This window comes from Sorex fumeus, unplaced genomic scaffold (assembly GCF_029834395.1).
Source record: "Sorex fumeus unplaced genomic scaffold, SorFum_2.1 ptg000003l, whole genome shotgun sequence".
NCBI lineage: Eukaryota > Metazoa > Chordata > Mammalia > Eulipotyphla > Soricidae > Sorex > Sorex fumeus.
This window is the reverse complement of record NW_026606060.1, coordinates 61,956,032-61,972,409: the sequence shown is the minus strand read 5'-3', so window position 1 is coordinate 61,972,409 and position 16,378 is coordinate 61,956,032. Positions and strand designations below refer to the sequence as shown.

The 16,378-nt window shown below is 47.0% G+C and overlaps 1 protein-coding gene across 5 annotated transcripts in view; it reads left to right on the top strand.

The window, feature by feature from the left end:
* The window catches only part of GRIN2B (glutamate ionotropic receptor NMDA type subunit 2B), a 456,390-nt gene that overhangs the window by 406,894 nt on the left and 33,118 nt on the right, over nucleotides 1-16,378 (top strand). For all 5 annotated transcript variants that reach the window (XM_056115816.1, XM_056115817.1, XM_056115829.1 and 2 more), the window contains 2 exons: nucleotides 658-783; nucleotides 2,700-2,929. In XM_056115816.1, coding sequence (XP_055971791.1) covers nucleotides 658-783; nucleotides 2,700-2,929 — 356 coding nt within the window. The remainder of the gene's footprint in view (nucleotides 1-657; nucleotides 784-2,699; nucleotides 2,930-16,378) is intronic.

Genomic DNA, 16,378 nt, shown 5'->3' with positions numbered 1-16,378 from the left:
AATTCCCACTAGTGTGGGTACTAATATTCAGTGTGGAGGGATTTTTTTTCTTTAAACATGGAGTTCCATTCTCATTCCTTAATGATTTCTAATAAAATATACCACCTCCAGGTTGTTAAGAAGTCAATCTAGGCCAGGAAGTTTCAGAGAAGTAAGGCAAGGGGACAAGAGAGTTATTTATTGTACATAATTGTTACCAAACCAATTCAAGCCTGAAATAGTAGCTAATTCTGCTGAGAATGAATTGGGCCGCAGGGCTCAGAAGCTGATGAAAGCGCTTCCGGTCTTCTCTGTTCAGAGTGGCTGCGTGGTTGAGGATACCAACCCAGAGCCTGTCCAATCAGACCCATTTGTTCTGTGTTTAATACTGATGCCAACTCACTGTGTTTATCCAGAAGGTTTTCAGGGTTCACCAAAAGACACTCCAGTTGGGACATAAATGATTCCTCCAGTCTCTGCAGTTCATGCCTAGAACCAGATCCTTTCCTTGCGGTGTATTTTAAAAAGAACCAAGTGTCATAAGCCCCTAAGAGAGTGGGCATGCCTATAGGACTCCCAGAAGGGCTGCCTACACGTATTGGGGTCTGGTTCTTGAGGCCTGCTCTGACCCGGTTGGTATTCAGTCTCACCCTGGGCATTGTACTCTTCCTCCCTCAGAGCCATTCAGTGCTGATGTGTGGGTGATGATGTTCGTGATGCTGCTCATTGTCTCTGCCGTGGCCGTCTTCGTCTTTGAGTACTTCAGCCCCGTGGGCTACAACCGGTGCCTCGCTGATGGCAGAGGTAAGCATGTTGCCTAGGCTTGACTCAGCTTTCCTTCAGAAGCTCCCAACCCCTCCTGGACTATCTACTTCCTCCTTAGAATGTTCATTTCTGAGATCATCAACTTGCTGGCTCATAAGAAATGCGCCTTATCCACATGTCAGTTGGAATCTAAGATGGCCCTTCCCCGGCCCTGACTGGCCCCAGCCTGGGGGGCTTGAGAAAAAGAGACTATCCCATCAAGAAATCATCTAGATTCTAGATAACCTTGGGCTGGGAGTGGTCCAGACTGAACGGATGAACTACCCCAGCACACGAGCCCCACAGGTTTCAAATAAGACAAACTAGGCCAGCCCTGGGCAGTATGACAGTTTCCCGCCAATGGCCACCATGGAGGTTATATATCTCCAAAATTCTTGTTCCTGGCCTCAGCCCCTTCTGTCAAGGAGATTAGGCATTAGGGGATGGGGAGGGTTGAAATCAATAGCTCAGAGTGGCCAAATTTTGCCCAGAGCTGCTTCTAGGGACAGTTTAATCTCCTGGCGATGTAGGTCTGAAGAGGTGACACCATCCATGATTGGGGCACTTCAGAGAGTTTCATCCAATGTTTTCACATGTCCAAAGGGAGAGTTTCACCCAATGTTTTCACATGTCCAAAGGCCGAGGAGGGGGAGTGGCTGCACCCATGTCCATGGGTCCTTCACACCTTCCTATGAGCCCCAGGATTAGGGCCTATTCCAGCTTCTCTGCATGATGTCCTATCCAGATCACAGCCTTCAATCAGGCCTCCAAGGGGGAAGCCCCTCCACCCCAGCTTCACAGAGGGTCCATCTGGGGAGCTTCCAGGATCAAAGGCCTTAGGGCTCTGATATTGGAATATTCATATTTACCAAGTCTAGAGCAGGGCTTGGGCCAGCGCATGTGGCAGAAGAGTCTGATTCTGCCCCTGGGTGGCATTAGAACAACTGCCTTAGGCCAACTCAGTCTAATGAGCACCTCCTGGGAAGGGGGTGCAGTCAGGGCTCCCTCAGTGCACCTGTGGAACCACCAGCTCTTTTCAGAGGAAGAATTCCCTGCTCATGTGCTTTTGTGGATTCATGTAGAAATCTCCCAAAATGGCATCATCCAGAGCACTTTCTCCTGTGCCTGAGAGCCTTTCAGAAGCCAGGACCCTCCTCTGTAGGGGCCACGGGTCCAATGAGACTTGTGGGACACACAAGCACTGCCCCAGACTGGAATGCCTCTGTCTCTGCCTTGAAGAATATCATAGGGTGGGAAAACCAAAGATTGGGAGTTGTCTATTATTCAGATGTGATGTAGCATTGGGGGTCGTGTGGGGTGGGAAACAGTCCCTCTAGTCTCCCCAACACACACCCCAGTGCTAGCTCTGGTTGAATCACAGCCATTAGTGACAAACTCCCTCCTGCACTGAGACCTGTATGAAAGAGCTTCCTCTGCCTTCCTGGGTTCCGGGAGAGCAGAGACCCCCACTCCAGAATCAAATAGCTACACAAGTGTGGGGTCTTGGCTCCCATTCAGAGTGGGCACTTAATAGATCAACAAGAACAAAGCTCAGCAAGGAAACACTGGCTTTGAAAGAAGAAATAGAAGAGAAAGGGCTTATAGACCTAGACAGGGCTTTACACCCCAAAAAGAAAGAATACACATTCTTCTCCAGTGCTCACAAAACATTTTCCAAAATAGACCATGTGCTGGGCCACAAAACATACCTCAATAGAATCAGAAAGATAGAAATAGTATCAACAATCTTTTCAGACCATGATGCACTGAGAATAGAAGTTCACACATAGACACGGAGAACCAAATCAAACACCTGGAAATTAAACAGAGTGGGCACTTAGCTGTGGTGCAGGTTGATACTGACCCTGTGATCCCACGGTAACTAACTATCTGTCTTCATCCTTGTATGGTGCCAGAGCCGGGAGGCCCATCTTTCACCATCGGCAAAGCTATTTGGTTGCTCTGGGGCCTGGTGTTCAACAACTCCGTGCCCGTCCAGAACCCCAAGGGGACCACATCCAAGATCATGGTGTCCGTGTGGGCCTTCTTCGCTGTCATCTTCCTGGCCAGCTACACTGCCAACTTAGCTGCCTTCATGATCCAAGAGGAGTATGTGGACCAGGTTTCTGGGCTGAGTGACAAAAAGGTAAGAGAACCCCCAGAGACTTCCTGTGTTTTTCCCACATCCTATTCTGAACCACACGCTGCCCCCCCCCCACTTCCCTACTCACCCACTAATTTTCCAGCCCTTTGTACCGTGCAGCTCTTTCGTAGGTGCCCTTCCATTGGGAGATGGGAGGAGAAATCCATTTCACAACTGCAACACTATTCAGGCCCCTTTGCCTTCTGGTTTGTGAAAGGTTGTCATAAGTGCGCCCCAGGCTATAAATAAGGGGTTTGCTGTGTGAGTGGCCCTCTAGCATGGGGTGTCTTTCTCCAGGCTCAGGACTGCCCATGCAGTGTGTTATTAGGGGCTGCTATGTGCCCACATGGGGGGCACCAGCCTTTTATGGACTTTAATTTCTCCTTCTTAGCTCTGCCTTGTTCCTCCACACACAAGTCTGTAGGACCGAGCTTGAGAGTTGCTTTTCCTCATGTCCCAGGGGCAAATCCTTCTCACTGAACTTGCTGGTTGCCTTCAGGGTGCTTGGAGTTTGGGTTGTGCACCCTACTGGTGATGAGCCCTGCCTGGTATTGTCTTGGTGGCCCCCAAACACAATGGGGGTGGTCTGAGTGGTCCACAGCACTGCAAGGCCTGAGAAACACTGGATCCTGAAGTCCTCACACTGAACCACAGATCAGGTGGACCGAGAATTGCCAGAAGGGGTCCTAGACCTCATGAGCACTGCTTGGGAGTCCTCTTCCCCCCAACATATTGAAAACATGTGATACCAACCTCCGTTGCTAAGAGATGAAGCTACAGAAATCCGAACAAAGATGAGTTTAGACCAGATCAGTTGGAGGGGATACAGATTTATCTCTTGGGTTGTTTCTCCATAAAAATATTTAACTGCTAGGCAAATGGTTTAAGAAGAGTGAAAGGGAAAGCACATTCTTTTTTGGGGGGTGGGGGGCTTAGGGGTTTGATTCCTCCATCTCATCTCTCCTCCCCAAGAATATTCTAAAGCAGATAAAAGAGATAAACAAGCTCCTTCAGAAACAAAGAACTGTGTGTGCAAAGAACTTCAACCATGTCTGCCTCTTCCTGGTATCTGACTTCAAGTTGTCTTCCTTGGTACTTTATTCTTCTTCCTTGCTAAAGACCTTTTCTCTCTTTTGTGTTTCTTCCTTCATTTATAAGTGTTTACTTCTCTCTTCTCACTTGTACTTACCATGCGTCAATTCTGGCATCACTCACTTGAGTACTGCATTCAGCCATGAACCTTTCTCTTTCACACTGACCCCTGTCAGAACCCTTCACGGGTATGATGTTGTTAGAACACCTAAGTGAGACATTTCCCATCAGCCCCTGCTACAACCAACCGCTGAGCCCACGTCAGTGACCAGGGCAGGAAATGAGCTAAAAGCAAGGTTTTGTTCTGTTCCGAGTATGACCTGGGGGAGCTAAGCAGATCCAGTTGTGGCCATGGTGTGACTGTTTTTCATAGACCCACAAAACCCAGCTAAGAGGCCTAGTCGACTTGGTATTCAAGTCAAACCTGAACCCACAGGTTAGGCCTCAGGGTCCCACACAGGAAGAGGCAGGTTATGCTGCCCGGAAGTGAGTACCACAAGCCACCCCTACTCTCCTGGGACCTCAGACTCTGGGCTGTTGAGTGGGGATCCACCCTCCCCCCTTGCCTCCTAACATTTCACTGTGTTTGCTATAGCTGTCTTGAGCAGGGGTAGCTAACTGTGCTTCTCTTTTGCCTTCTCCTTTGGGCCACTGGCAGCCACAAACAGAAATGCTGTCTGCATTAGCATCACTCTCTGAGCTAGAAGGAACTTCCTTCTGTCCTGTGCTTGGGGCAGCACATCTCCTCCTAGGCTGCAAACACAGAGGGCTGGCTGGTCTCCAGGGCATGCTGGTTCTGCCCTAGAAAGTGGGAGCCCCTCTGTTCTTGAGTTCCAGAACCTTGGTGACTTCACTGCTCAGAGAATAAGTAGTGAAACAGGGATATGGGCCAGGGGCAGCGAGCCTGCTTTGTGTGTCTGAGGCCCTGGCTTCCATCCTCAGCACCGCAAAAAAGGAAACAAAGAAAAATAAAATAGAGAAAATAAAGATGATTTCCCCCCACACACTGGGACTGCCAAGGCCTTTCTGAAGGAGATCTGCCATGCTCCACATTTGGCTGAATCACCAGGCCATGCACAGATGCACCTGAGCAGCGTGCTTTCCTGGGCTCTCTCTGCACAGCTGCCGGGGGGCTGCCTCTCCTGGTTCATTTACCACTGAAGACTCAAGACCCAGATCAGGGATCATTTCATGGGTGGAAGTGTCCTTGACTTCCCCAAAGCCGAGTCGTCTTCTTGGCCCAGCAATCATGCCGAGCTGTGGGAACTTACATCTCCCACGTTGCATGGTGATCATCTGTAGGCCTGTCTTGATCGCCCTCCCTCTCGCTGATCATCACTCTACACCGGTTCATCTCTGAATCAAGCATCTTCGGAGTCTGGGAGATGACTCAGAAGGGTACAGCACATTCTTTGCAGGCAGGAGACCCAGACTCAATTCCTGACATCACATGATTTCCCAAGTACTGCAGAAAACAATCCCTGAGCACAGGAGTAAGAAGTAGCCCCCAAACACTGCTGGTTGTGCTCCCCCGCCCCAAAAAAAAATTAAAGAGAACCCTAAGAGAGAGGCTTTGAAGGTATCTTTACCTGTTGCCTCATAGACAGAGCACTAGCAAAACATCAGAGTCAATGACAGCAAGAAGGCAAGAATCTTTTGACAGCTGTTTATTTCAGAAGGGTGAGGATGGGTTACCTGATGGATGGCAGAACTTGGCAAATGACTAAACTCCCACCATGCGATCACCCGACTAGAAAGTGTCAACATGATTTACATAATTACAGAAAACATTTAAGTAACTAATGACATATAACTGCTTATCAGTGTCAGGAACAGTAATATAAATCAGAGTTTTCTGCAAGTATATTTAAAATGTCAAAATTCTTATTTGTTTTATTTCAAAACACCTAAAGAAACACAGCCTAGCAGGGCTGACGGCAGAAGAGGAAGCATCATCTATGAATTGAGAACAGGCAAAAAGAAAGGAATAAACTTACCCAGACAATACATGGGAGTAGAAACGTGATTCCGCATATTCTGCTTTCAATGTGTTTCAAATTTCCTCAGGAACAGTAACACTGGGGAAGGGTTTCTAGACTTGTTTTGACTCTCACAAAAAATGCCTCCCACGGCGCTCAGAGTCAATAAGCAACATCTTGAAGTAATGCTGGGAAAGTTGTTATTGTTATGATTATTTTTTTTGTTTTTGGGGTCCACACCCAGAGGTGGCCCAAAAAGCTTTCTTCTGACTCTGTGTTCAGAAATCATACCTAGTGGGGCTCAGGAGATGATACGGTGTGCTGGGGATTGAACCCAGGTTGGCTGTATGCAAGGAAAGTGCCCTACCCACTGGACTATTACTCTAGCTCCTGGAAAAATATTGATGGCCATTTTATTTATATATATGTAGATACATTAATTTTTTAGATAAATTCCCTATAGTAGCTGGGTTCCAGAGGTCTTCGGCTGCCAGGGCTCTTCTCAAGGTGGGGAGGGAAACTCAACCCGCCCCCCTCCAAGGGGCCCCAGTGAGGACAGCCAGGCATGGGGGCAGAAGACTCTGTGCTATTCTCTTCTGGGAGCTGGGTTTTATAGTCTCTGGGTCTTGGCCGTTGATTGGATAACACTGTGCCGGGAGCAGTTGGTGGGTGTAACGCCTACCTACTAGAAGATGGGGGATCTGGGTGGAGGAGGCCCAGTTCCAATCTGAGCAGGCTTGGAGATCTCAGCCCTGGGTCCCACATGCCTGGGTTCCTCTGCCGGTTCCTTCATGCATCAGGCTCATCTGAGCTCCACACGTGAAGGAGGGAACATGCTTGCTGGAACACTCTAGTTGCCGGCACATAAGGATATGTTCTACTCTCTGTGGCATCCATATACTCTCCATAGCATCTTCATGCATAATCTCATCCTCCCCGTTTTCTAATGGTTTCACTAGTCATAAGATTCCAGCAGCTGAAGATGTAGCTAAAGATGGTGCCGATCCCGGCAAACCCCGTTATACTCTTGGCTCGTGAACTGGATCATTACCACTTAACCCAACCTCCAGGCCCCACACGCCACCCCCAAGACTCTTTCTATTTCTGCTCCTGAGGCTAATAAAATTATCCTAATCAGTAATATAACTTCAGTGGTAATATCTCTGCTAATACCATGTTATTCAGCTCTTGGGAGCTGGGCAGAATGCCAGACATGTAACATGAGGGCGCGTAGGTGAGGCACCGCTACACCTTCCCTTTTACACGTAGGCACCCTGGCCGGAAGAGGAGCTGTTCCTTACCCTCCTGCCATGCCAGTCCGCCTGTGCCCCAAACCATGTGCCACCCCACTGGCATGCCCCCACTCATCCCAACCCCTCCCCTGCCTCCCTGCCTGCTCCTCTGTCTCAGCAGTTACCCAGGTCCTTGCTTGCCCCAGCTCAGTAGTAGTTGGTGAGCAGAGCTGTGGCGGGGAGACTGTTTTCTATCTCGAATATTCTAACTCTGGGCTGGCTTTGGTAGATTTTTGAGAGGCATCACTTGAAACCAGAATAATGGTGGAGTGGCAGGTTCTCTGCCCTCAGCCTGGCCTGAGAGTGAGCTTCACCTGACCTGAGGTTTAAGCTACTGTGGGTGGGTAGAGGAAGAGGTAACAGGCAAGAGAATGCTGGAGAAGAGTTGAGGCTGCAGGGAGCAGGAGTGTGTGTGTGTGTGTGTTTGTGTAAGGGGTAGGGATATTTGACTATCACTGTCCACTGTCACTGTTCTCTCATTGTTCATCAATTTGCTCAAGCAGGCCCAGTAGCATCTCCATTGTGACAATTGTTACTGTGTTTGACATATCGAATACATTGCCAGGCTTGGGAAAGCTATAGGGAAGCTAATTCCTGGGCCAACCCTTACTATTGCAGGGTCCAACTGCTCTGGGCTCCTTCCAGCCATGCACCGTTCAGTGTCTTAAAGGATGGTTTTTTTAGTTCTTTCCTCCAAGGTCACAGAGGGTGTTTAAAATCCCTGAAAGGTGCTTCTATGTCGGTTGAGGGTGCTCTCCGCCACCCAAGCATGGCTCACCTCCAGAATGTTCTATCATGCAACATGCTGTTTCTGAGAGATCCCGTGGGCTCTGCAAGTCACTTTACACCCTTTGGGGAATAAATGTGTCCTTTATATGACTTGTCAGGGGCCAAACGAACCAGAGAATAGGCATTTGAGAACAGAAACTTCTGGCCTTATTTTTCTGCACCCGAACCAGCCAGAAGCTCACAGACTCACACAGAAGCAGAAACAGCAGCTACCCATGTTTTATCTGCATCTGAGAAAGATTATCTTTCTTTCCTAGACAAAGAAGGAAGTCTTGTTGCTTCTTCAGTTATTGCTCAAAGCATCTCTTTGTGAAATGAAAGCAAAAATAAATAAATAAATAAATAAATATAGGAATAGGAGAAAGGGAGAAAGGGAGGAAAAGAATGAAGGAGAAGGGAGAAGGAAAGAAAAAAAATCCCTAGAACCCGATCTTGGGCTCTGCTTTAGAAAGGCTTCCTCCTGCAGAATGAGACTGGGCTGATTCCTGGAGCCACCACATGTTTGAAAACAGGCCTATAAAGAGAACAGGGGGATAAGGCGCTTACCCCACTTGACCCCCAGTACCACATATAGTCCCCTGGCACAACCCGGACCCCTGAGCACAAAGCCAGGAGTCAGCCCTGAGTACCATGGAATGTGGCCCCAAATGAATGAATGAATGAATGAATAGCTTTTTAAAAGCAGTTTAACCAAGCAGCATGAATATGAATTCAGTTTCTCCACCTGGATGCAGCAGAAAGTCAGCATTAGGCCACTTGAACCCAACTCTGAGTTCAGTGGTAGTTACTGTACCTGAGACCTGGGGCTCGGCAGTAGGTGGCACCGCTGAGGCCTCTGGACAGGTCACCTCATCGAATGCAGCCATGTGACTCCCCAGGCTGCCTCTTTCTATATCACCTGGGTGAGAAAGGGAAGGGCCTGGGGACCCCCATGGAAGAATGGACCTGCTCAGTGCAGAACCAGAGAGCTCACTGGGCTCCTGATGGAAACATCAAGTGAAAGGAAGCAGATCCCTCCACCTCCTCCCTCTCTGATGATCAATAGGTGTTTTACTGTAGATTTAGTATGTGGTCCCTAAATCTTGACTTGTGGGTGGAGGATTTATTAAGAATTGGTGTAATCTCACTACTGAGCAAGTAAGTTCAGGTCCTTACCCACTGAATGTGGGTATCAGAGGCATGTGGGGTCTGTACATAACCCAGGACTGCCAAGTCCACAGGAAATTAATGCAGCTCTGAAAATTCATATGTGGCCAAAGACACAGATCTAAAATGAATCAGGTGGAATTGTCTGCAATTGAGGCCCGGATGGTGCTGGGGGAGCATCTTAAGGCCTCCATGTTCTTCTCATGCCCAATCCTCTCTCCATCATAATGATGGCAAGGGTCTGTCTCAGTGCATCATTTGGCCTGTTCCAGTGTGAGAAACTTCTCCTGTAACTGGATATCTGTTAGGTTGGTAGGGCCCTGGAGGAGGCTATGACGGGGGGAAGTTTCTAGTGATGTGTTCCTGCCCACGGGGGCTCAGAGCACATCAGAAGGACCCCTAGAGCTTGGCAAACACAGACCTTGCCTCTCTTGGATTCTGGTACCAGCGGAGCAGGGGAAATGCCTCAGAAAACCACAGCATTCTTCCAAATCAATCTGATGGCGGGGGCTGTGGGATGGGGAGAGAGAAGAGAACAGGCTGGTAACCCAACTCTCTCAGGGGCAGACCTGTGGACCTGCAGGCCATGTTCCAGAAGGCAGAGTCAGGAAAGGCCAGCTCTCATTCAGATCTTCACTTCTGGGGGCCAGGGTTGGGCGGGGCTGAGTGTGGATATCAGAGGCATATGGAGTCTGTACATAACCCAGGACAGCCAAGTCCACCGGAAATGACACATTAGGTGCTGCTGGCTCCCTGAACGAGAGTCCTGAGAGGTAGCAAGAAATCAAAACATAGAGAGAATCTGCTGCACACTCTGGGGGAAGTCATTAGCAAACTTGCATCTCCCTTTATTCCCGCTCCCTTTGTACCTATGGAATGGTCACTGGGAGAACGTGGAGGTGATGGACCATCTCTGGTGAGGAGGAAAAGATTGGCCTCAAACCCACAGGCGGGTCTCCATGGGGGTCCCGGTCGGGCAGCAGACCTGACAGCCAGGAACCGAAGAGTGCTCACAGAATCTAAAGGCAATCCCAGCCACGGCGGCATAGTCTTCAGCCTGTGCTCAGAGCATGAGGACTTCAGAGATACCCAGTTAGTGGGGCTCACTGGGTAGATGAATCCCAGATACAACGGGTTGGGCACGTGTTTCCTCTCTTCTAGGAAAGACCCCCTTCCCCTCACTTACTCCATTTGGAAAGAAAACAGTCCCACTCTCAGGAACCTTCCTTACAAGAGACAGACTAAAACAAACTGAAGAAGAGATTTGGACTAGGTTTTAAAATTGAGAGTTATGCCCCCTCCCAGGGGGTTACAGCACTATGTCAGGTTCTTTTGGAAGAAATTTCTTTAGAATGTATTAACAGTCGGTGTTTTAAAAATACCCAGGCTTAGGTAAAAAGGAGTCTGGCAAAAAGTGGCAGCTGGTGGGTGAAGTGGGAGAAACCCTCTCTGCCCCAGCCTCCAGACTCAGCTAAAGCGAGGACAGTATTTATTGCTCATGAAATACTGTGGCACAGAGACCACAAGGGCTTAAGTCTGAGAACCCACCTTGAGGTGGACTTGTCTAAGTGCTCTGTTCCTCAAAGTGTTCTCTGGCATCTCCCAGCTTACCATTAGCACCGTGGACCGTTCTAAGTAGAAGATAGTTAAATTTCTTGCAAGCAGTGGTTGCCAACAGTCCCAGAGACGGCTAGGACACCTCCCCCTTTGGGTTTTTGGGACTTTTGTTGTTGTTGTTGTTGTTGTTGCTGTTGTTATGTTTTGTTTTTTGGGTTTTTTGTTTGTTTGTTTTTGGATCACACCCAGTGATGCTCAGGGGTTACTCCTGGCTCTGCATTCAGGAATTACTCCTGGCAGTGCTTGGGGAACCATATGGGATGCTGAGAATCGAACCTGGGTCGGCGGCCTGCTAGGTAAACGCCCTACCCACTGTGCTATTGCTCCGGCCCCACTCCGCCCCCTTGGGGCAGAGTCCAAACGAGATGTTGATGTGGGTATCGTCCTGGTCCCTAGAAAACAGGCTGTGATGCCTAATGATGTCTCCTCCTGGCCACAGACACAAACTGAGCAAGATGGCTTACCGCCCTCCATTAGAAAGGAAGGCGTCCACAGCCCCAGACCCGATGGGGTCTGCACCTCATTCTGCTTCTCAGACCCAAAGGAGGCGCTGGCACACACAAGGCTGCCTGCTCACAGACTCTCTCATCCCCGCAAGCACGCACACAACACGCAAGCTGCAGATGTGGCTTGGCTTAGCGCACGGAGCAATTTTCTGCCTTTTTTCCTTTTCTCCTTATAAAAGCACATCAAATTAATCGTGGCCAATTACTTACCAATCCCTTTCCCTCTGCCAATCTGGGGCTGCCTGAATGGGCAAGAGGCACTTCTCACCTGCTTCATTATGCAAATTGATATTCAAAGGCTGAAGAACAAAGCTGCCTTCAGCTGAGACTCCAGGTTGCTAAGGAGGAGAGGCTGCTGGGAGGGGCAGTGGTGCCCCCTGTGCCAACAGGAGGGGGCAGGACAGGACCAGGAAGGCTACAGGAGGGGATGGAGAGTGAACATGAGCTGGTGCAGGCTCCGGGGGGGGGGGGGTCGGGGGACACAGGGCTTGACAGAGGGACCACCACTAGCTTTGCTGAGATTCAACCCCAAGGCCTCATCCCCTAAACGCTACTGTGGTCTGGAACCAGGCAGGCATTTCTCAGGGCATCGTGGGCATCCATCCATCAAGAAAGTAGGACGGGCTATGATCATTCTGATGCCCAGAACAGGGGCCGTCAAGGGCAGGCCCAGCCCAGCATGAAGGTTACCTAGATCACGCATGGGAGTGTGCACACACAGGATGCAGTCAGCTCGCACTAAGATCTCACATCGCCAGATGCATTTATTCGGAAAAGACCTGTCCTTGTCTTGTTTTCTTTCCCTTTCTTCTTATTTTCTTCTCTTTCACTCACTTTCTTCCTCCCCATCCCTTCCCTTCCCTCCCCTTTGCTTCCCCTCCCCTCCCCTCTCTTTTCTTACTTTCTCTTTTCTTTTCCCTCCCTTCCTTCCTTCCTTCCTTCCTTCCTTCCTTCCTTCCTTCCTTTCTCCCTCCCTCCCTTCCTTCTTTCCTTCCTTCCTTCCCTTCTTCCTTCTCTTCTCCCTCCCTCCCTAACTTCCTTCCTTCCTTCTTTCCTTCCTTCCTTCCCTTCTCCCTCCCTCCCTCCCTCCCTCTCACCCTCCCTCCCTTCCTTCCTCCCTCCCTCCCTTCCTTCCTTCTTTCCTTCCTTCCTTCCCTTCTTCCTTTTCTTCTCCCTCCCTCCCTAACTTCCTTCCTTCTTTCTTTCCTTCCTTCCCTTCTCCCCCCTCCCTCCCTCCCTCCCTCCCTCCCTTCCTTCCTTCCTTCCTTCCTTCCTTCCTTCCTTCCTTCCTTCCTTCCCTTCTCCCTCCTTCCCTTCCTTCCTTCCTTACATACTTACTTCCTCCCTCTTTTCCTTCTTTCCTTCCTCCCTCTCTCCCTTTCCTCCTCCTTCCTTCCTTTCTTCCTTCCTCCCTCTTCCTCCCTCCCTTCCTTCCTCCTCCCCTCCCTTCCCTCCTTCCTCCTTCCCTCCCCTCCCTTCCTCCCTTCCTCCCTTCCTCCCTTCCTCCCTTCCTCCCTTCCTTCCTTCCTTCCTTCCTTCCTTCCTTCCTTCCTCCCTTTCCCTTTTCTTCCCTTCTCTTCTTTTCCCTTCTTTTCTCTTTTTTCTTCCTCTCTTCCTGCCTTCCTGTTCTCCTTCTTATCACAGTTTTGGATTTTTCTTTGTTTGTTTTGTTTTAACTTTGTCTGGCTCCTGCTCTTCCCGAACCCACTTCTGAGCTGGAATAACAGCCTTCCCATTCAACCCTGGGTCATCACCCTCTGGTCCACTCTTATGGACGTAGCCACTCCCATCGCACAGCTGTGCAAGTCACTTCTGCTTGGTGTCTGTGATCTTGCGAACATGGGCTTGGCTCAGGTGGTGAGAGTCAGTGGGGTGGTTTTCAACTCCTGAACAATCAGGTCACAACTGGCCCAGACATGTGATCTCTCCACCACTGAGCATCCTCGGAGGTACCAGAACATGAACAGGGGCCACTGGGTACAGGGACAAAGACTAGCACAACATCCTTGAGGCCATTGATGGATGCATAGTATAGAGAAAGAAGAACCTTGAATAAAAATAGTCCCCAAGGTAATCTGCATGCTGGGCTGATTGTGTGCCTGTACGACCACATTAAAGGGTTATTTCAAAAACTAACCATTTTACAAAGTCTTTTTCTTAAGGTGTTGAATGATGGTTTCATTGCTCATCCATGAATCTTCTGTTTTAAGTCATCTTCTTTTGAAAACTTATATGACATTTTTTAATTTAAAATAACCCACCCACCCCTAAAACTGGACCTTTGATGTCGTGGGTCATGTAGGAAATCAGGGACTGTGGAGGTTGGTGATGATAGTGCCCCGGAATTTGCTCTAGGCAACAGACATGTTTTAGACAAGTCCATCTCACTTCGGGACAGTGCCCAGGGCAGCATGGCAGTGTGTGGAGTGAACGAATGTTCCCAGATGTAAGCTAATAACATTAACACTCAAGGTTGGCTCTCTTATGGATTAAATTGCCCTTAATTAGCTAACCACTTACAGTATTGTTTCTCTGGGGAAATGAATTTCTGTTTTTGAGCAGCTGATTTATAAATGAACTATTGAGGACAATGTGTTCATAGGTTGGAACCTGCCTATTTAAAATTGCATTTCCAAAGCCAAAAATAAATTAACCTTTGTATTATGTGTTCCTTTGAAATGTTAGCGACTATGGCCTTCATCCATGGTAATCACCATATAAAGCCACGTTAGTAATTTACAATCTCAAAGAATGGACCAGCCATTACTGACCATGGGTGGCTTTCCCAAAGCTAGATGCTTTCTATTATTCTTTAAATGGAAAGGTTACTGACATTCACTGTTATTTTAGCTTTAGGTGTTCACTATTCAACAAATGTAGACATTATGAAATGATCATCACAATAAGTCTATTGACCATCTTCCTTAATAGCCTTCAAACTTGCACTACCGTATTGCTAATTACAGTCTTCATGCTGTACATTTTGTGTCCTGGACTTATTTATTCTAACTTGAAATTTGAATCTCTTGATCTCATTTATCCATTTCTTCCATTTCCCAGACCTCTCCCTTACTGGTATCCACAAGCAAGCTTTTTCTGTAATTTTAGCTTTATTTGTTTTAGATTCCACACATAAATTAAATAATATTGTATTCTCTTATCTCATTAAGCAGAAGAGTCTCAAAGTACATTCATATTGTCACCAGTGGTAAGAATCCATTCTTTTTCATGACCAAATCACGGTCACTGTCACGGTCCTCCCGTTGTTCATCGATTTGCTTGAGCAGGCCCAGTAACGTCTCCATCATGAGACTTGTTGTTACTGTGTTTGGCATATCGAGTACGTCACGGGTAGCTTGCCAGGTTCTGCCAAACCATTCAGGTCATATACATATATATAATTTTACATATATAAGACATATAGGAGAAAACAAAAACACTTGTTTAAAAAGTTACTTGTACAAGTTTAAAACAGTTAAGACATGGTAAATACGTATTTATGTATTATGATCTATTTATCTCCATATGTGTACACACACGTGTATGTATGTATATATATATATATATATATGTTCATTAAAATACATGTGCAGTTATCTTTTTAAACAAGTTTTTGTTTTCTTCCAGTAAGTGCCTGTAAGTGAAATTTCTGGATTATATGTTAGTTCTATTCTTTTTGTTTGTTTTTAGACCATGCCCAGCTGTGCTCAGGGATTACTCTTTGGTCTGTGCTCAAGGATCACTCCTGGTCAGGCTTGGGGTCAGGCTTCCTTGTGGGTGGGTACTATCTGCCCCAAGTAAATTTATTCCTAATTGAGGTGGGGGAGAAGGGCGTATTCCTTAGTAAGTCTGCAAACCATGAGCATAAAATATCTTTCACTTCTTTCTAGTCTTTAATTTCTTTCACAGTGATGTAGTTTTTATTCCTTTATTTCCTTTTAAAATGTATTCATTGGTATTTTATTTTTATATGAAATGGTAAATGTGTTAATACCTCTGTGTTAATTCAGCTGGGCATTGGATTGCTGAATTCAGTTGACCATTATTTTGCAGTGTTTCTGCACTGTTTAATTTTTTGTTATTGTTGTTCTTGTTGTTATTGTTTTGGGGTGTTCTTTTTTTGGTTGGTTGGTTTTGAGTCCATATTCAGGATATTAACCTGTCATTTTGTGGATGTGGTGTGCCTTTATCTGGTTTTGGTGTCAGAATGATGCTGGGGCTGTAACATTTGGAGGAAATATTCCCTCCCCAGTGTTTTTGGAGAGTTTGAACATTTACAAGTATTAAGTAGCTGAATTTTTGCTAAAATTACCTAGTAAAGTTCTCTTGTTCTGGATCTTTATTTTGTGGAGGCTTTTGATTATTAATACAATCTTCTCACTGATAATTGAACCATTCAGATTTTTATTTCTTCTTGTTTCCATCTCAGAAGATTGTATGATTCTCATAATTTGTTTTTCCAAGGAAGTTCAAATTTTTGTGTCCCTTGTTCATAATAATCTCTATGATCCTTTGAATTTTTGCTGTATCAGTTCTAATTTCTATTTCTTTTCTGATTTTGTGTCCACTCCTTTTTTTGGTGAGTTTGATTAAGTTTCTGCCACCTTTGAGAAAATATTTTCAAGAGACAGCTCTTAGTTTTCTTGATCAGTTTTATGTATTTGCACTCTGATATTTATTATCTTCTTCCTTCTACCCATTATGGAATTATTTTTACTGTTCTAGTTCCTTTGGCATAGCATCTGAATAATTTCTTGTCTCTTGAGTCTGGCCAGCATCACAAGGTGATGCTTCTTGTCGAACTGCTTCTCCCATAGGTACTCTACATTCTGTGCAATTAAAAATTTCAGTAGGTGCTACCTGGCTTTACAGAAAAGAAAACTATCAATCAGCCTCTGGAAATCTGTGTGCTATGACTTGGTGCTTAATCCCTTCCAGAGCTTCCATTTTCAAATGCTAAGGCAGAGTTTCGAATGTTCTCATCATGCTGACTACATTGTGCTGATGAGCGAGTTATGATACCTGTAAAGT